This window comes from Heloderma suspectum, chromosome Z (genome assembly GCF_057233095.1).
Source record: "Heloderma suspectum isolate Gila_16-S chromosome Z, 16-S_ref, whole genome shotgun sequence".
NCBI classification, from domain to species: Eukaryota; Metazoa; Chordata; class Lepidosauria; order Squamata; family Helodermatidae; genus Heloderma; species Heloderma suspectum.
In genome coordinates this window covers 1,256,190-1,277,366 of record NC_139476.1, presented here as the reverse complement: position 1 = coordinate 1,277,366, position 21,177 = coordinate 1,256,190, and the positions used below count along the sequence as shown (strand labels likewise).

At 47.8% G+C, this 21,177-nt stretch overlaps 1 protein-coding gene across 2 annotated transcripts in view; it reads left to right on the top strand.

Annotated features, from left to right (window-relative positions):
• LOC146333453 (tyrosine-protein kinase JAK3-like) overlaps window positions 1–21,177 on the top strand; it is a 49,284-nt gene that overhangs the window by 16,593 nt on the left and 11,514 nt on the right. For both annotated transcript variants that reach the window (XM_084826188.1, XM_084826189.1), the window contains exons 8-17: window positions 4,570–4,727; window positions 10,222–10,333; window positions 10,937–11,123; window positions 12,151–12,275; window positions 12,946–13,104; window positions 13,828–13,912; window positions 15,027–15,160; window positions 16,882–17,020; window positions 18,255–18,406; window positions 20,345–20,495. In XM_084826188.1, coding sequence (XP_084682314.1) covers window positions 4,570–4,727; window positions 10,222–10,333; window positions 10,937–11,123; window positions 12,151–12,275; window positions 12,946–13,104; window positions 13,828–13,912; window positions 15,027–15,160; window positions 16,882–17,020; window positions 18,255–18,406; window positions 20,345–20,495 — 1,402 coding nt within the window. The remainder of the gene's footprint in view (window positions 1–4,569; window positions 4,728–10,221; window positions 10,334–10,936; window positions 11,124–12,150; window positions 12,276–12,945; window positions 13,105–13,827; window positions 13,913–15,026; window positions 15,161–16,881; window positions 17,021–18,254; window positions 18,407–20,344; window positions 20,496–21,177) is intronic.

Genomic DNA, 21,177 nt, shown 5'->3' with positions numbered 1-21,177 from the left:
GCAAGCTTGGCCATGAGGTTCACGGGCAAACTGTCAGCAACTTCACTACCCTCCTGTTTGTCTCCTCTAATTAAAGATCACAGATTAGTTGTTTAAAGGCCTGAGGCAGTCTGAGAGCTTCCTTGAATCTGCATTTGTAGAAAGGCTAGTCTCTAGCAAAATAAAGACCTATTAGCCTGAAGCTTTGTCTCTTTGTGGAGTTGATTACCAAAGGGAAGGACAATCCAGTCCTGACATCTCTCCTCAGGGGCATGCTTTGTGTTAGAACTAAATGTGAATAACAATAACATAAGGTTGGATCCCCCCTTCAGGGATCACTGCCTTGTTGTGGCGAAGGGGCTTGCGCAACTCAGTGAAGCCATAAGCTATGCCGTGCAGGGCCACTCAAGACGGACAGGTCATGGCAGAGAGTTCTGACAAAATGTGGTCCACTGGAGAAGGAAATGGCAACCCACTCCAGTATTCTTGCCAAGAAAATCCCATGGAACGTATCACAAGGCTAAAAGAGATGACGCCGGAAGATGAGCCCCTCAGGTCGGAAGGTGTCCAATATGCTACTGGGGAAGAGCAGAGGGTATTTCCAAGTAGCGCCAGAAAGAGTGAAGCGGCTGGGCCAAAGCCGAAAGGACACTCAGCTGTGGATGTGTCTGGTGGTGAAAGGAAAGTCCGACGCTGTAAGGAACAATATTGTTTAGGAACCTGGAATGTCAGATCAATGAATCAAGGTAAGCTGGAGGTGGTCAAACATGAGATGGCAAGATTGAACATTGACATCTTGGGAATCAGCGAACTAAAATGGACAGGCATGGGCGAATTTAATTCAGGTGACCATCATATCTACTACTGTGGGCAAGAATCCCTTAGAAGAAATGGAGTAGCACTCATAGTCAACAAAAGGGTGGGAAAAGCAGTACTGGGGTACAATCTCAAAAATGATAGAATGATCCCAGTACGAATCCAAGGCAAACCATTCAACATCACAGTAATTCAAGTCTATGCCCCAACCACTGGTGCCGAAGAAGCTGAGGTTGATCGGTTCTATGAAGACCTACAACACCTTCTAGAACTAACACCAAAAAAAGATGTCCTCTTCATCATAGGGGATTGGAATGCTAAAGTAGGAAGTCAAGAAATCACCGGGATAACAGGCAGGCATGGCCTTGGTGTACAAAATGAAGCAGGACAAAGGCTAATAGAGTTTTGCCAAGAGAACACGCTGATCACAGCAAACACTCTTTTCCAACAGCACAAGAGGCGACTGTACACATGGACATCACCAGATGGTCAATATCAAAATCAGATTGATTATGTCCTTTGCAGCCAAAGATGGAGAAGCTCTATACAGTCAGTAAAAACAAGACCTGGAACTGACTGTGGCTCAGATCATGAGCTTCTTGTTGCAAAATTCCGGCTTAAATTGAAGAACGTAGGGAAAACCACTAAACCGTTCAGGTATGACCTCAATCATATCCCTTATGAATATACAGTGGAGGTGAGGAATAGATTTCAGGGATTAGACCTGATAGACAGAGTGCCTGAGGAACTATGGACGGAGGTCCGTAACATTGTTCAGGAGGCAGCAACTCAATCCATCCCAAAGAAAAAGAAATGCAAGAAAGCCAAGTGGCTGCCTGATGAGGCTTTACAAGTAGCTGACGAAAGAAGGGCAGCGAAAAGCAAGGGAGAAAGGGGAAGATACATCCAACTGAATGCAGAGTTCCAGAGAATAGCAAGGAGAGCCAAGAAGGCCTTCTTAAATGAACAATGCAAAGAAATCGAGGAAAACAACAGAATGGGAAAGACTAGAGATCTCTTCAAGAAAATTGGAGATCTCAAGGGAACGTTTTGTGCAAAGACAGGCATGATAAAGGACAAAGAAGGCAGGGACCTAACAGATGCAGATGAGATTAAGAAGAGGTGGAAAGAATACACAGAAGAACTATACAGGAAAGATCTGAATGTCCCTGATAGCCATGATAGTGCGGTCACTGAACTTGAGCCGGACATCCTCGAGAGTGAAGTCAAGTGGGCCTTAGGAAGCATTACTAAGAACAAAGCTAGTGGAGATGACAGTATTCCAGCTGAGCTATTTAAAATCCTAAAAGATGATGCTGTTAAAGTGCTGCATACAATATGCCAACAAATTTGGAACACTCAACAATGGCCACAAGACTGGAAAAGGTCAGTTTACATTCCAATTCCAAAGAAGGGCAACGCCAAAGAGTGTTCAAACTACCGCACAATTGCGCTCATTTTACATGCCAGCAAGGTGATGCTCAAAATCCTACAAGCTAGGCTTCAGCAGTATGCGAACCGAGAACTACTGGAAGTACAAGCTGGGTTTCGAAGAGGCAGAGGAACTAGAGATCAAATCGCCAACATTCGCTGCATCATGGAGAAAGCAAGAGAATTCCAGAAAAATGTCTATTTCTGCTTCATTGACTACGCGAAAGCCTTTGATTGTGTGGATCACAACAAACTGTGGCAAATTCTTAAAGTGATGGGAGTACCAGACCACCTGACCTGTCTCCTGAGAAACCTGTACGAGGGTCAAGAAGTAACAGTAAGAACCAGAGATGGAACAACCGAGTGGTTCAAAATTCGGAAAGGAGTACGACAAGGCTGCATATTGTCACCCTGCTTATTTAACTTATATGCAGAGTACATCATGAGAAACGCCGGGTTGGATGAATCAGAGGTCGGAATTAAGATTGCTGGGAGAATTATCAACAACCTCCGATATGCAGACAATACCACCCTAATGGCAGAAAGCGAAGAGGATCTCAAGAGCCTCTTGTTGAGGGTGAAAGAGGAGAGTGCAAAAGCTGGTTTGAAACATTAAAAAAACTAAGATCATGGCATCTGGCCCTATCACTTCCTGGCATATAGAAGGGGAAGAAATGGAAGCAGTGACAGATTTTATTTTCTTGGGCTCCAAGATCACCGCAGACGGTGACTGTAGCCATGAAATTAAAAGACGCTTGCTCCTTGGGAGGAAAGCTATGGCAAACCTAGACAGCATAGTAAGAAGCAGAGACATCACCTTGCCCACAAAGGTCCGTCTAATAAAAGCTATGGTTTTCCCAGTAGTAACGTATGGCTGTGAGACCTGGACTATAAGGAAGGCTGAGCGCCGAAGAATCGATGCTTTCGAACTGTGGTGCTAGAGAAGACTCTTACGAGTCCCCTGGACTGCAAGGAGGTCAAATCAGTCCATCCTAAAGGAAATCAACCCTGAGTGCTCATTGGAAGGACAGATACTGAAGCTGAAGCTCAAATATTTTGGCCACCTAATGCGAAGAGAAAACTCTCTGGAAAAGACCCTGATGCTGGGAAAGACTGAAGGCAAAAGGAGAAGGGGACGGCAGAGGATGAGATGGCTAGATAGCATCACCGATGCAATGAATATGAACTTGAGCACGCTCCAGGAGACAGCGGAGGACAGGAAGGCCTGGCGTGATATGGTCCATGGGGTCACGAAGAGTCGGACACGACTGAACGACTGAACAACAACAACAAGGTTGGATCCAGGGTCTGCCTTCCCGTAGAGATGGGGCGGCACAACAGGGGGGCCAGAAAGAAGCAAGGTCAAAACCACCCATCTTTTTCAGGGGCTGGATTAAAGTAGACCTGGTGGTTGATCTCTCTCCAAGTTGTGGCGTATGTCACTGGCCTGCATGTATTCTGGGACTGTGCCAAAACTGGATGCAGAATCTGGTGTCCTGAGAATCCCTGTTCTTGCTGTAAAACAGAAATCAGGGCTCATGTTTACAAATGAACATCCACAAACCCTGCCTCCTGTCTCTCCCCACCCAAGTCACGCCTTAGAATCATAGAACCATAGAATAGCAGGGTTGGAAGGGGCCTGCAAGACCATCCAGTCCAGCCCCCTGTTCCATGCAGGAATCCAGCTCAAAGCATCCTTGACAGGTGGCTGTCCAGCCTCGTCTTGAACGCCTCCAGTGTGGGAGAGCCCACTGCCTCCCTCTTCCAGAGTCTTCTGAAATAGTAACTACAGGGAGCCTTGCCAAAAGGTAAGGGGGCAGTCTGTAATCCCCCCTGCTCAAATTGCATATGCTGGCCCTATTCAACAGACCACCATCCTGTAAAGCAGCCTTCCCCAACCTGGTGCCCTCCAGATTTTTGGACTATGGCACCTATCATCCCTCGCTGGAGATGACAGGAGCTGTAGTCCAATACACACGCACCCTACAGGTTGAATAATACATGCACACATCCAACACTTTGGAGTGGAAGGTCACCCAGGCTAAAAAGGCGAAAGCGCAAAGAAAGGGAAGATCAGAACAGAGGTGGACACCTTCATGAGATGCGTTTGTATTTGGTGTTGTTGTCCTGGGGGACTCAATAGTGAGTAGTATAAAAGGACTCACCTGATACTGTAAGAAGGGGGATGTAAGTTTGTATTGTGACTCACTCAGTAAAAACGATCTTTGCAACCTTGTATTTGGAGTATTCTGTTTACGCCTAAGAACACCCAACATTACAGACCCCGACGGGCGCCACGGCCTCTGCCATGTCACATAACTGTCAGTTGCTTCCGTTCCGCAGGAGATGGAGTTCCCCAGCCTGACCGAGGCCTTGTCCTTCGTCTCCCTCGTCGACGGCTATTACCGGCTCCTGGTCGACTCCTCACACTATTTCTGCAAGGAAGTGGTTCCCCCACGTCTCCTGGAGGAGCTGGAGAACAAGTGCCACGGCCCCATCAGGTGAGGGGAGAACTGCCACGGCACAAACTAAACCGCGCTTTGGGGAGAGGGGGGCAACCTGCCCCCAGTCCAGGGTGCGATTGGGTTGCCAAGACAGGAAGGTCGACTGAGGTTCAAGGCATTAGGGATCATTCCCAAATCTGAGGCTCTCATGCACAGCAGCTGCTTTTCACGAGAGTGTCTCTGCCGCTGGTTGCACGAGGGGGTTACTAGTTGCACCACATCCAGGGAAATGGCCCCAACTGTGCTCAACCTCCAGTGCAACAAGCAAGAGACCAACTCACCCAGGGGTGCCTTTCTCCCGTGATTGTTCCCTGGGTGGATCTACACTGTTGCATCATCAGTGGTGCAAAGTACCAGTACCTCTGGATTTCTCACCTTAATTTCTCCCCAGATTTTACCTGGTCTTTCTTTCATTCATTCATTCATTCATTCATTATACTGCCCAATAGCCAAAGCACTTGGGGCGGTTCAGAACACGGTAAACATAACCTTTAACCTTTAACATGCAAACATTTAAAACAGTTTGAAACAGTTAAAACAATTACCAATAGAATTACCAGGACCCGATTAAAAAGGGACATTAAAAAGCCCCCGTCATATGCTGTCAAATGCCTGGGAGTCGAGGAAAGTCTTAACCTGGCACCAAAAAGATGACAATGTTGTGCCAGGTGGACCTCACTGGGAAACTGTTCCAAAATCAAGGGGCCACCACCAAGAAGGCTCTCTCCCTTGTTTCTGTCCTCTGAACCTCCCTCAGAGGAAGCACTTGGAGGAGGGACTCAGATGTCAATCATAGTACAGGTGGGTTCATATTAGAAGAGGTGCCCCATCAGGTATTTTGATCCCGAGCCGTGTAAGGTTTTATAGGTCAAACAAGCACCCTGAATCGGGGTTGGAAACATACAGGCAGGTAGCGCAAGTGGGCTAGAATTGTTGTTACATGCTCAGAACTTTTGGTCCCTGTTATTAACCTGGCTGCCACATTTTGCACAAGGTGCAACTTCTGAACAGTCTTCAAGGGCAGCCCCATGTACACTGCATTGCAGTAATCTAACTTGGAGGTTACTAGAGTGTAGATCACTGAAGCCAAGTTATCCTTGTCCAGATAGGGGCGTAGTTGGGCCACCAGTCGAAGCTGGCAGAAGGCACTCCATGCCGCTGAGGCCAGCTGAGCCTCAGGTGACAGCGATGACTCCAAAGTCTTTCCAAAACTGAACCAACACAGTAGGAATCCTCCACTGGTCCATTTTTATTTTGGTTACTCCCAAATAGTTTACAAGCTGATGTACAGCCATAGTTTTGCCACAGGTTCGAGCTCCTTTGATACATTTGGGGTGTCTTCCCAGCCATAGCTACATTACCCAGGCATGCGTATGCATTCATAAACAGTGGGGAGAAACCCACACACAACACAAGATTGTTGTTCAGTCGTTCAGTCGTGTCCGACTCTTCGTGACCCCATGGACCATAGCACTCCAGGCCTTCCTGTCCTGCGCTCACAACACAAGATATATGTATATAGTTATGGTGATGATTTATCTAAACTGTAGTGTTAAGAAATATGTTGCTTACGATGTATTGTGAATATATATATATATATATATATATACATATATATCACATTAAAATAGATTTATTATATCATCGCAAAAAAAACAAAGCAAAATAAGAAATAAATTCCTTCTGAAATGAACCCAAACACTTCATTTCATATTAATGAAAAAGAGAGAGAACGGATGTACATTGCCCTGGAATTCCTATAGCCAGCAAATGTAACCATTTTTCAGCAAATGTATTTTCCACTAAGTGATTTCCTCTTACATTAATATAATTCGTCAGTTCCATTGCCGAGGCAAAAATCCCAAATCTGTTTTTAAAAACCCCAGTCTGATAGGGTGGGCACTGCATTTCTTCCAACCAGCAGCTATTGAGATTATGGCAGCCATAAATAAATTAATAACCATTTCTGTATCACAACCCTCTGCACAATATTTAAGGGTATTTTAAAAAAAAACTCTCAATCACAACACAACCATCTGGATGCGATTGTATGGACTGCAGGGTCAAGCTCCTTTTTCTCATGTTTCGCCAAAGCACAAGTGTAAAACACCACTCCCAAACACAGATGAATCTGCAGGCAATGATATACGAAGACAGATTGCTTTTTGGCCAGTGTTTTATCAGACAATAAGCACTTGTTGGTAATACAGATGAGGAAAAAACATGTGAAGCAACAGACATGCTGAGAAACAGCTCATGCTTATAAAAAGCACCTTATATCCTGAGTCAGATTGTTGGACCATTTATTTCAGTGTTGGGAGATGTCAGGATTTCAGGCCGAGAAGGGTTTTTTTTCACCCCTTGCTATGCAATCCATGGAACTGGAGACACCAGGTTTAACTTGCAACATTTCTTGCATGGAAAGCATTTTTAATTTTTTAAATATTATTATTTATTTTTAGTTATTATTAATTATTATTTTTTAATCCCCTTGCAAGGAGCCCAAGGCAGGTTACATGGCCCTCCTCTCCATTTTATCCTCACAACAACCCTGTGGGATAGGCAGGGATGCTCTGTCTGTGTTCCACAGATTGCTAGGCATCTTCCATTCCATCATCCACTCATTGGCGGAACTGGATTTTTATTTTTCATTTTAGGGATGAATGAGAATTTAATTCCTGCTTGCAAATGCACGTTTGTGCAAATGCACATTAGCACGTGTGTGAATCACCGCTAATGCGCATTAGTAGGAGTGTGAATTTGCCCAAATCCCACCCAAAGATAAAAAACTGCTCTGCTATTGCACAGAATTTGCGTGACTCAGAAAAAGCCACTGTTGAACCCACACGTTAGATTCATAGAAAACCAAACTCATTTGAATACACTGTGGATTTCTCTGACATCCCTGTGAGGTAGGTGAGGCTGAGAGTCAGTGACTGGCCCAAAGTTACCCAGTGAGCTTCAGGGCTGAGAGGGGACTCGAACTCAGGTCTCCCAAGTTCCAGTCCAACACTTTGCCACTGAGCCTTTCCCCACCCCAAAAAAAGAAAAATTCCTGTTCTCATGGTCCTAAGTGAAGAGATGTTTTAAATAGGAACATAGGAAGCTCCCTAATACCAAGATAGGTAGACAGATGGATAGATAGATGATAGATTATATATATATATATAGAGAGAGAGAGAGAGATATTTTTAAAACTCTGCGGATGTAGTAAGAAGGGAACCTCTATACAAATGGAAATCTTTGCAGACAAAACAGGAAGGTACAAGGATGCCGAAGTGAAATGAAACAGTGGAAGTTGGAAGGGGGTCATGACTTAAGAACATAAAACCACAGAATTACTGTGAAGAATTACAGTCCATACAAGAACATAAAACCGGGAGAGGGACAGGGGGAGTGCGACCCTGTTGATTCTCCTCGACCTCTCAGCGGCTTTCGATACCATCGACCATGGTATCCCTCTGGATAGGTTGTCTGGGTTGGGAGTTGGAGGCACTGCACTACAGTGGTTCCGCTCCTACTTGGATGGCCGATTCCAGAAGGTGGTGCTGGGGGATTATTGCTCTGTGCCATGGCAATTGTGCCATGAGGTTCCACAGGGCTCTATTTTATCCCCCATGCTGTTTAACATCTACATGAAACCGCTGGGGGAGGGTATCCGGAGGTGTGGGCTGAGGTGCCATCAATATGCAGATGACACCAGCTCTACCTCTCTTTCTCATCAAACCCAGGTGAGGCAGTGGCTGTTCTGAACCAGTGCCTGGGCACGGTAATGGACTGGATGAGGGCTAATAAACTGAAACTCAATCCAGACAAGACGGAGGTACTGTTAGTGGGTGGTTCGTCTGCCCGGCTAGGTGATATTCAACCTGTTCTGGAGGGGGCTGCACTCCCCCTAAAGGATCAGGTTCGTAGTTTGGGGGTGCTCTTGGATCCAGAACTGTCACTTGAGGCACAGGTGAACTCAGTGGCACGGAGCACTTTTTATCAGCTTAGGCTGGTATACCAACTACGCCCTTATCTGGACAGAGAGAGCCTAGCTGCAGTTATCGACGCTCTGAGAACTTCTCGTCTGGATTACTGCAATGCGTTATACATGGGGCTGCCTTTCAAAACGGTCCGGAAACTTCAGCTGGTCCAAAATAGGGCAGCAAGATTGTTAACAGGGACTGGCCTGCGAGCTCATATTACGCCAGTACTTTTCCAGCTGCACTGGCTGCCGGTCCATTTCCGGGCCCGATTCAAAGTGCTGGTGTTAACATTCAAAGCCCTGAATGGCTTGGGGCCAGGTTACCTGAAGGATCGCCTCCTCCCATATGTGCCTGCCCGGACCTTAAGATCATCCTCAGCGGCCCTCCTCCGTGAGCCCCTGCCAAAGGAAGTGAGGCGGGTGGCTACTAGGAGGAGGGCTTTTTCTGTTGTGGCACCCCAGCTCTGGAATGAGCTCCCTAGTGAGGTTCGCCTGGCGCCTACATTGTACTCCTTTCGGCGCCAGGTGAAGACCTTTTTATTTTCCCAGGCATTTTAGCTTTCTAAATTTTTATCTTTGCTGTTTTAAATCTGTATTTTAAACTCCTGTACTGCTGCTAGGTTTTATTGTGGTTGTATTGTTATATTGTGGTTTTAATGTTCTATATATTTTAAATTGTTTTATTGTGTGTTGTTTGGTTTTAGTTTTTGTGAACCGCCCAGAGAGCTTCGGCTATTGGGCGGTATAGAAATGAAATAAATAAATAAATAAATAAAATTACCTCTGCCTCCCTTCCTCCCTTGGAAGGCTTCATGAAAAGCCTTTCTCTGGAGCTAAAATGAAACCATGAGCTTCTCTACACAAAGCTGTTAATCTGCTGTATCTACTTTCAGTTTTGTTGCAGAATTGAGATCCGAGCATTATACAAAGAGCGTTTCCTTTTCTGCTTTTCCACTTCATGATCTCTAGGTGGCAATGTGGTATAGCAGAATAGTGCAAATACGCAAGAGGAAATCACACTTTCTTTCACCTTCACCATTAAATGCTGCATTATCCCTGCTCTAAAAAAAACTCGCAGAAGGTGCTGTTTAAATACAAAAGCGAAACTGGAGGGTCACGACATCGTCTAAAGAACGTGTAAACAACTGTGAGTAGGGAATGATGAGCACATGATAAATGCCTCGTATAGGAAAGCTCTATCAATCAGAGTTGAGTGCCATCACCAAACCTGGAATTTAGTAGTCTGTGATTTCAATCCCTGCCCCAAAGCCGATTTTTATCTAGAGAGGTTGTGTTTGACAAATTAAGGTGGCATCATTAACATTAACATGACAGGTGCTTTCAAGAGCGGCAGGGTTCTGTATTTGACATACTCAAAAAAATACAGAACCAGGCAAGGTAGGGGTATGTGTGTTTAATCATGAAATTTATTCTATTTTGAAATACAGTTAACAAAATCAAGGCAACAAAAAGAAGCATTTACCTTTCCAAGGAACTCATATGGGTTGTTCCTGTTTGCAGGTCAGAATTTGCAATGCACAAACTGAAAACAGCGGAGTACCACGAAGGAGCGTATGTGCTTCGACGCAGCCCGGAAGATTTCGAGAGCTTCCTGCTCACCACCTGCCTCGAGGTGAAAATGCACCCCCTTATGTCTCCTGGGCCCACTAAGAAGGGGTTGGGTGGGAGCATTGCAACCCTGGGGTACCAAGATGTCAAATACCAGTGATGGAGGCATTCTAGACCAGCCCTTCTGATGCGAGGGATGTGGGGGCGGGGGTCAGCCCCATGCTTCTAAATTCTAATTTTAAATAATCAGCGGGGAGGAGTGGGAGGGAAAGGCACACTGCGCATGCTCCATTTCGGCCCACCTATAATGAATTAGGAAAAATCTTTTCTATCTTCAGTTTATGATAAGGAGTCTGGTTATCCCTAAAATTGCTCCCCGAAATACAAGAATGTACTGTTCGAATCATCTTTCCCCTGCCATTAAAGCTGGAAACCACGAAATGATCCGCAGTTAGGGAGAATGGGGCGGGACCAGGAGAAGGGAGGTGTGGCCATCTGGGAAGCCACTGAAGGCCGGATTGGGACCCCAGGCAGACTAGGTATGTTCCCTAGGCTTCAGATTCCACCCAGCTGGCCTAGGAGTGCCTCGCGCCTTTAGAAGCTTTTAACCGAAAAGTGTTTGTTTTTCCCGCCTGGGTCATCTCCTCATCCTGACTCCTGCGCCCAGACTCCCCTCGGCAAGAACTTCAAGAGTCTATTGATCCAGAGGAACCAAGATGGAGCCTTCTTGACTCCCGGTGTGGCCAAGAATTTCTGCAGCCTGCCAGAACTGCTGGACGTCTGTCAGCGCTTCAGCCTCCGTGCTGATGGGGTGGCCCTGCGGCTGAGCACTCTCTGCCCCCCACAGCCCAAAGGTACCTTCCGGACCAAGAGATGGGAAGTGTGGGGAGCGATGTGCCGACTGTGCAGGATCCGTTCTCTCTGCACCTCGCGGATTCTCAGGCGCCTTTTGTTCTGTTGTCTGCTCATCAATAGAACTGGATGGGGGGGGCGTCTGAATTTGTGCAAATTCGCACTTGCACAAAGATGTGCATGCAAAATTGTGCAAATCCCTCCAAATTTTGCACAAATTTCCCCAAAATATTAATCTTCACGCTTTAGCTTATGGGGAAAATGCACATTTTCAGCTGCCTTTTGTTTATTTTGCATATTTTTCTGTTACTAAATTTGCACAACATTCGGGAAAGTTAGAAAAATGGTCCACAAGTCCCCAGAATGCACCCAACTGGGGAAAAGCCGCTCCACTGCAGAATCCATGGGTCGGATTCATAAAAATTCAAACTCATTTGATTCCGTTGCAGATTGCTCTGACATTCCTAGTGAGGGGGCAGCAATTATAGAAATTCCATCACTAAAAACCACAGCACCCCACCTCCATGCCTCCTCAGGCTCCTACTCACTCCTGCAAAACAGGCCACTGACAGATAGGATATAAATTGAAGAGAGAAAGAGAGAGGCAATGAGAAAAAGAAAGAGGGAGGGAGGGAGGGAGGGAGGGAGGGAAGGAAGGAAGGAAGGAGAGCATGAAAAGAAAGAAAGAAAGAAATTCAAAGAGAGAGAGAGAGAAAAGAAAAGAAAGAGAGAAAAAGGATTGAAGAAAGGAGAGAAAGAAAGAGAAACAGATAGAGAGCAAGAGAGAGAGAGAGAGAGAGAGAGAGAGAGAGAAAGAAAGAAAGAAAGAAAGAAAGAAAGAGAGGAAGGAAGGAAGGAAGGAAGGAAGGAAGGAAGGAGACAGAAGGAAGGAAGGGAGGAAGGAAGGAAAGAAGGAAAGAAGGAAGGAAGGTTTCTGCCAGAACTGTGGGGAGGGGCAGGACCTTTAGCACTCATTGCACCCTGTCCTGCTTCTTCCTTCCCTTCCCTTCCCTCCCTCCTTCTCCACAGAAAAATCCAACCTGCTGATCATTCGTGGGGGCAGCTGCCACCAGCTGCCCATGTCCCCGACTGCTCCACGACGCGCCGTGAATCAGATGATGTTCCACACAATCCAGGCAGAGAACCTGGTGCAGGTAAGACACGAGAGAGAGAGAGAGGGAGAGAGAGAGAGAGAGAGGGAGAGAGAGAGAGAGAGAGAGAATGAATATCTCCTCTCCGGAGTGTAGAAGAAAAGCTCTCTTCCAGTCCTCCATGAGGACTACTGTCTTGCTGCTGTACTACTCTCTGTCACGAGATGCAGTGCTGGGTGCTTCCTGGGCTGGCTTTTTTTAAAAACCCAAATCCATAGAGGACGTTCCCCTTGCTTCGGACAGCCATCCGACCCCCTGTGGCCCAGCATAAAAACATCCCAGTCCAGACCGGGGCAGATGAAAGCACAGAGCAATAGGCCTTTTACAACTCAGACCAGCTCTTTTTCAGAGGTGTTTTATGGCTCATTTAAAAGTAACTGCCTCCAGTTAGCAGCTGATCCCTGTATCTAACCTGCAGGGTGGGATCAGAGCAGGCTGGGGGAGGGATGTGACCCTTTCCTCCCCTGTTGTGGTCCCCAGGAAAACCTCTCTTCTGAAGCTGTGGGGTGGCGGTGGGGGGAATCCCAAGCTGGCACCGTTTGTAGCTTCCGCAGTGGATTTCTGCACAACAAAGCTCTGCGAAAGGTCCTGGAGCAGCTGAAGCCACGTTTTCCTGGCCACTTGGAAGCCCTCCAGCCAACCCTTTTGCCCAACCCCATCTTTCCCTCCACAGTGTGAAAACCTGGGGCAAGGGACCTTCACCAGGATCTACCGGGGATTCAGACAGGATCCGAAGGAGGAGGGCGATGTCAAGAGAGGCGAGGAGTTTTGGGAGTACGGGATGGAAGTTGTGATGAAGGTCCTGGACAGCAGTCACTGCAACTGGGTCGAGGTGAGGCTCACAGGGCAGCGGAGGGCTTCAGGAGGAACAGGAACGTAGCAAGATTCCTAGCGCCCTTTGAGGAGAGTGGCTAGAGCTCTCCGGGGTTTCAGGCAGGGCTCTTTCCCAGCGTCACCAGGAGATGTCAGGATTCAAACCCGGGACCTTCTGCACTTAAAGTAGGGATGTCCGAGAAATGATTTTGGATTTCTAAAAATCTGACCTGCAGGTTCTGCATTGGACCGGCTTTTTCAAAGACGTGCTGACTTGCAGACCGGCTTTTTTATATGTTGAGGGGGTGCGTAAGTGCACGCCTGCGCCAATGTGCGTTAGCCAAGTGCACGTTTGCAAACGGGAACGAAATTCACATGCAGCCCTAAAAAAAAAAAAAAAAAAATCTGATCCTGTTGATGAACTGACGAAGGACCCAAACCCTCCTGACAATCCGTGAAACGCAGACGCAACAGACTTAACAAAATCAAATGCAACACAAATTCAAATGCAGAAGTGAGGTTCTGCTGAGCTGTGATCGAAAGAAATACACAGGGCTGAACCAAACCAGACCAGCCACACAACCAGTGTGGCTGGGCAGTGTTATTTTGTAAGCTATTGCTGCACTTAACTTCTGTTAAGGGAAAGCTTTGGTTAAAGGAACGGCCGGAATAAAAAGTACGGGGCGGGGGGGCAGGGCTGGGACAGAGGCTCTCTATTAACCTCTTTGGTGTCCTTTTGTAGCCCTTCCTGGAAGCGGCCAACATGATCAGCCAGCTCTCCCATAAGCACCTCATCCTACTCCATGGAGTCTGCGTGGGGGCGGAATGTGAGTTTTCCTTCAGCCAACGGGAATGGGGGGGATGCAGGGGACTGTATCGCCCTGGCCGTGGGCACTGAACTCTTAGGTTAGAAGTGCCAAGATAGTGATACATCAGATCCATAGGTTTACTTACAAGGAGTACTTTACTGAGTACTGACAGCACACAGGCGTACCCAATGGTTGGATCAGACAGCTTCTCTGAACCAAGAGCCATGGGGTGCAATGGGTTTTATACAATACATGTTAGCAATAAGGCAGCACAACAGCAGCAAGCGCCCCGAGCGTTCATTCCCAGCGTAGCGTAGACTAACAGCACCACGTTCTCAGCACAGCCACCTGTATCTCAGCATAAACACACAGCTTCACTTCCCAGGCACGGCCTGATAAGGCCTTCTAGCATTCATTAGTATGGAATGCGCTGGGGCTCTTATCGGCCTTTTGACTCATCTGCACGTGCTCAGAGGCTTACTAACAAGGGAATTGCACCAATAATGAACTTAAGCAAGCATTATGGATCTCTGGGCCCCTCTAACACTACAAATGGCTTGGCTAAGTTCCTGGGGCCAATACAGGGGCTGGTGGGGTTAGGGGAAGTGGGATACTGGAACGTGGGAGTTCCGGCCCCTTGAGGTATGTTTGTCCGTCTGGCCCCATCTACATCTTCTGTTGAGTATTTTTAAAATTAAAATAAAATGTGGCAAAATCTAAACGAGAGAGGGTGCAGGGACAACCAGAGAGGGAGATGAGGCATTCGCTCGTCAAGGGTCCCCAGATGGCCATGCCCTCTTTCCCACTAGCCACCGATCAGTTGGTGGTTTCCTGGATCTGGTGCTGCTTCTGCCCCATTCAGAAAGGTTGAAATGCTTTTCCTAAGACTTCGCTACCGGCGGTCAGAGCTTGAAGCCGCAGTAAGCTGGTATTTTTGGCCCCGCCTCTTTTTTCCTTCAGCCCTGCCCACTGCTGGAGCGCGGCCCCTGAGGGCTTCTCTGAAATGGAATTCCGCCCTCGGGGTGAACGAGGTTCTGCTCCCCTGGTGTGAACAGACAGGCAACCCCTCAAGGTTGCCCAGGGAGGCAATCAGTGCTTCCAGCCTCTGATCTGGCTGCCTTCCTTCTTCCAGACATCATGGTGCAGGAGTACGTGAGGCATGGAGCCCTAGACACTTACCTGCGGAGGAACGCAGCCACCGCCAAAGTGACCGCCACCTGGAAGCTGCAAGTGGCCAAGCAACTAGCCTACGCCCTCAACTTCTTGGTAGGTTAGTGGGCGGAGCAGCCTCAGGCACCTTCCACCCTGCTCAAATCCAGACCTGGGAATGCTAGCCCTTTCTCGGGGGATCTGATTAAAACACGGGGCAGGGGGACTGGCCAGAATTGGGACCAGCCCCAGAGGCTATGGGGCCTTGTAGTTCTTTCAAGCATTTATTCATTTATTCTTATGCCACTGGCCCTGCCCTTTTGCTTTCGTCGCCACACCTTAAATGCAGGCCCCTCGAGACCGTCTCCAAAAGGGCCCATCTGAATGCAGCTGAGCCAATTCTGTCTTCAGTCGCTACCTACAAAACCCTCTGGTGGCCCAATGGCTGAATCAAAATTTATGGGATGAGCACCGATGGAGGATGCACCCATATTGGTGTGGTGTAGTGGTTAGAGTGTTGGACCAGGACTCCGGAGACCTGGGTTCAAAACCCCACTCAGCCTTGAAGCTCACTGGCTGACTTTGGGAGGTCACTGGCTTTCACCCTGACCTCTCTCACAGGGCTGTTCTGAGGATAAACTGGAAAGGGGGAATCATAGAATCATAGAACAGTAGGGTTGGAAGGGGCCTACAAGGCCATCGAGTCCAACCCCTTGCTCAGTGCAGGAATCCAAGCCAGAGCATCCCTGGCAGATGGCGGTCCAGCCTCGTCTTGAACGCCTCCAGGGTGGGAGAGCCCACCACCTCCCCAGGTCATGGGTTCCATTGTCATGTTGCTCTGACAGTCAGGACGTTTCTCCTGATGTTCAGCCGGAATCCGGCTTCCTGCAACTTGAGCCCATGATTCCGTGTCCTGCACTCTGGGATGATGGAGAAGAGATCCTGGCCTTCCTCTCTGGGACAGCCTTTCAAAGACGTGAAGAGCGCCATCCTGTCTCCCCTCAGTCTTCTCTTCTCAAGGCTCAACATGCCCAGTTCTTCAGTCTCTCCTCACAGGGCTTTGTTTCCAGTCCCCTGATCATCTGTGTTGCCCTCCTCTGAACCCTCTCCAGCTTGTCTGCATGCTTCTTAAAGTACGGTGCCCAGAACCGGACACAGTACACCAGATGCTGTGAGCCATCCCTACTATTCTATGTTTCTATGATTCTATGAGGCCTAACTAGTGCTGAGTAGAGAGGAACGTGAGCTGCCTTGGGTTCCTTGCAAGAGGAAAAAGGGCAGGATATAATGTATTATTATTATAAAATCACAGAATCATAGAATCACAGAACAGCAGGGTTGGAAGGGGCCTGCAAGGCCATGGAGTCCAACCCCCTGCTCAGTGCAGGAATCCAAGTCAGAGCATCCCTGGCGGGTGGCTGTCCAGCCTCGTCTTGAACGCCTCCAGTGTGGGAGAGCCCACCGCCTCCCTAGGGAATGGGCTCCACTGTCGTATTGCTCTAACATTGCTCTATATTCATTGCTTATTATTTAGTATTGTTTATTTATATACCACTCCACATCAAATGATTTTGGAGCGGTGAACAGCAAAGATAAAAGAATAACGCATCACCTTAAAACAGTTAAAACATTTTAAAAGAAACAAGTTCTGATAAGGCTGAACTTAATAACCCGCAGCTGGTCGCTCAAGGGAGGCTTCCCAAAATAACGATGTCTGCAGGAGGCGCCAGAAACAGCATATTGTTGGCGCCTGCCTGACCGCCCAAGGTCGTTTCTGCTGCTGTTATTATTATTATTGAAGATAATAATAAATCATGCTTGCTCGCTCTCAATCAAAGGAGGACAAAAAGATAGTCCATGGCAACGTCTCGGCTAAAAAAGTCCTGCTAGCCCGCGAGGGAGACCCAGCAAGCGGACAGCCCCCCTTCATCAAACTCAGTGACCCAGGAGTCGGCACCGCTGTGCTGACAAAAGACTGTGAGTTGTTGCTGTTCCTGCACCTCGCGTTTCTTTTGTTTTGTTTTCCCAAAGTCACGTCTGATTTTCAATGTTTTATAAGAGACGTAGCAGTGTAGGTGGGCCCTTTTCAACTCTGGACTTCGCGGTCGTCAAGGGTCTTTCAGTGGTTGGGGGCATAATGTCACTGACTTCGAAATGTGTGCACCAGCCTGCCTGCTGGGGTTGGGGCCCCCTCTTGTTCATGTTGTGGAATGGGGCTGGGATGTCTGCCCCAGAGTCCGTCCCTGATGGCACCACTGAAAGGGATCAGCCCAGACCCTCCTCGTCGCCCCCTAGTGACAAAAAGCAACCAGTTGCATCCGTTATAACAGGGCTGCAGAACCTCTCGGCCCGAGGGCCACATTCCAGGAGTGGGCAGGGCCAAAGTTAAAAGGGGCAGGGCCAAAAATATAACAGAGTGCCAGCATATTGTCATTTAAAGTTCTTACAGACAGTAACTAACCCTTAGGAGAGTCATTTCAAGCCTTCAGATGGGGGGGGGCAGGAAACCATCAAATGATTGGTGGTTGAGAGAAAGGGGGTGTGGCCATCTGACTGGAATCAGAGGGACTTAACATTAGCGTAGTGTAGTGTGTGTACTGGTTAGAGTGCTGGACTGGGAGCTGGGAGATCTGGGTTCTAGTCCCCACTTGACGGTGAAGCTCCCTGGGTGACTTTGGGCCAGTCACTGACTCTCAGCCTCACCTACCTCACAGGGTTGTTGTGAGGATACTACAGAGAGGAGGAGGAGAACTATGTATGCCACCTTGGGCTCCTTGCAAGAGGAAAAGAAGCAGGATATAAACATAGTAAATAAATAACTTAAGTCCCAGCAATTTCAATGGGTCTGTCCTAAGTATGACTCAGTCTGGATCCAACCCAAGGTACTGTATTGATTCCATTGATATCAATTCTTTGGCTTTTCCTCTGCTATCAGAACATAGGAAAGCGCCTTATACTGAGTGCAGACTAACCTCGACCCTATGCTTCCCTCCCCGCACTGAGAGGTCAGGTTAGGCCAAGGGATTGCAACTGGCTCAGTTCCAGCCAGCAGACCTCACGCCTGAGTGGAGATTAGGACAGGGGCCTCCGTGGTCTGATTCCAGTGGCCACACTGGCTGGGAATTATGGGAGCAGTGATCTATCTGGAGCGCGCCATGGTGGAGAAGGGTTGTTCTAACCTGTCTGTTCTTCCTCTCTGGCTCCGTCTCAGTGTTAGTCGACCACATCCCCTGGGTGGCCCCAGAGTGCTTGGATGACCCCCCAAAACTGGTGGCCGAGTCAGACAGGTGGAGTTTCGGCACCACTTTGTGGGAGATCTTCAACAACGGGAACATGCCATGGAGTGCAATGGAGCCTGAATCGGTCAGTTTCCTGGGTGCCCTGTTCTCATTCCGGGGGTGTCACTCACATTGCAAAGCTGGGGACAGGAAAAAGACCCGTCCTCAGCTCAAAGGTAGTTAAGCTGCATACTTGTGGAAGCACCTTGTCTGTGCTCAGGTTACCAAGTATTTACACCGTGCAGGTTTTAGTTAAGGATGTATGAGAATGTTGTCTTCGCTCGCAAAACATACGAGTGTGCCCTGTTCGACATCCCAGACACGATCACAAGCATGAGCACATGCCCACTGAAAGCGTTCGCAAATTGCCGGACATGTGCTCCCATTCCGTTTGCCCCATTTCCCCAGTTCAATTCTGCACAAATGTCTTAATTTGCACAATTTTCCCCTGCGGACTGAATCGGCTCTACTTTACTCTGTGGAGTGAAGTTGCGCAAATTAGGAATTTTGCAGAAATTTGGAGAAATGTGCACAAATTTCATGTTAGATCACTGCTCAATTTGCACAGTTTTCTCATTCGTACAGAGTGAGCAGGGATTGCACATGCATACAGGAATCAGGTGAGAAGACGTTCAGAGAATCCTAGCGAGCTCAAACATTGCTTGTTCACCCATCTGTAGCTTTAGATTTCTTGTTAGATGATTACATGGCTGTTATTCTCTGACATTCTTACTATCCTTACAATAATCTCCTTTTCCAACTCCACAATACCCTTTTTGAGGTATGATGACCAGAACTCTACGCAGCATACCAAGGCGTTACGATAACTTGGCCGTTTTTATTTTCAATCCCTTTCCCAAAGATCCCCAGGCGTGAAATTTGCCGAACAGATCATTCAAAGCCAGGGAGCAGAACTGGCCTGCAGGGGGTGGCAGAGTGCTTTGCCATCCTACAGGAATGAAACGTCTTCTTGAAACCTAAAATCCCATTTTTATTTATTCATGTATTACATTTCTATACCACCCAATAGCCGAAGCTCTCTGGGCAATTCATAATTAAAAAAAACAGAGAGAGAGAGAGAGAAGTTACTTCATATTTGTCCTGTAGATTCAGACTTCCCCAGCCTTGTGCCCTCTGGATGTGTTGGAATACAACCCCCATCACCCCCAGCTTTGTGGGGAAGGTAGGAGCTGTAGTCCCCCACATCAAGGAAGGCAGGTTGAGTGAGATCATGTGAAAGCTTTGTCCCACAGGGGCTTCCCAATCCAAAAAATAATAACCACTGATTCTACACCACAAAGAATATTCGTTATTTCCCTAACACAGAGGTGGTAGGAAAAGGTCACTAGCAGTGCAATCCTAGCCATGTCTACTCAGAGGTAGGTCCCATGGAGTTCAATGGGTCTTAGTTCTTGTAGTCTTGGGATTGGCTCCAAGCCAGGAAGAATATCACTGGAAGCAAAGGTTGCTGTCCAGATTTTTCTAAGCGTACAGGCCAACCCTTTAAAATCCATCTGATATAGATTCCTTTAAAATCCACACAATATAGGTTCCTTCCCAGTTAATGGATTCTCACCTTCCTCCTGCCCCACTTAGTCTGACCTGGGAAGGCTTTCCCCCCATGCCCCATTCAAAAGTAAATGAAAGCAGTTGATCATAATGTCGGCGCGATCGAACAAAAGCAAGAATACTTTGCCGTGTTTCAACACTGAGCAGCCAAACCCAATTCTTCTTTGTCCCACGCCGCTTGTAAGTTCATTCCTTAATTTTAAAAAAATGCAGCTGATCCCTTGCAAAGCTTAGCTTCAATGAAAGATCAGTTCTTGCACCAGACCACTGGCATTTATTTTCCCTCCTCCCTCCCAATACCTTTTCCTTTTGTGTCGTGTCTTTTAGATTGTAAGCCTGAGGGCAGGGACGGTCGGAAGCTGCTTGGGTAGCCTTTTTTGGCAGAAGAGCGGGGTGAAAATGCCGTCCATCACTGAACTCAACCACTCCTTTCTCCCTCCACCCATTTCTGCAGAAGCTCAAGATCTACCAGGACCGCCGCCAGCTACGCCCTCTCAAGTGGACAGAACTGGCTGACCTGGTGGTCCATTGCATGGATTACGACCCACAGAGGCGCCCAGCCTTCCGCGCCATCCTCCGAGACCTCAACGGCCTCATCACTTCGGGTAAGTCCTGGGGGCAGCCTGAGCAGAGTGCTCAGATGCAAAAGCAGACAGCACAGGGTCCCTGCACCTTTTAATACTTGAGTGATGAGGGTAGGTCACACGGGAGCAGGTCAAGAGCCTAAGAAGAGGTGCCGAGTCAGGCTGAAGGCCCATCCCAGCTCCTACAGCCTCCAACCACAGTCGCCCACTACTGTTTCTCCCCATCAACTGGTGTTCAGAGAGAGACTGCATCTGAAAATGGAAGCTCCATTCCTTTTGTAATTGCCATCAAGAGACCAAGGAGTCCCCTCGTAATACGAGCAGAAGAACTGCCTTATCGGGGTCGTGCCAAGAGTCCATCTAGCGGAGCTTCCTGCTTCCCCTAGTGCTAGGGCTGCACTGATTTTGTTAAATCCGTCGCATCTCTGTTTTGTGGATTAACAGGCATCTTGCGTTCTGTCATCCACTCATTGACAGAACCAGAATTTTTTTAGGGATGTACGAGAATTTCATTCCACTCACGAGCATCAATGCACATCAGTGCCACCGCAAACTTGCAACAGTCTGCAAGTCCACAGAATCAGCACGACTCAGAAAAAGCCAGCCTGCTGCAGTATCAACAGATCAGATTTGTAGAAATCCAAACTCATTTGAATCCGTTGTGGATTTCTCCAGCTTATCTATGCAATGCCTAGTGCAATGC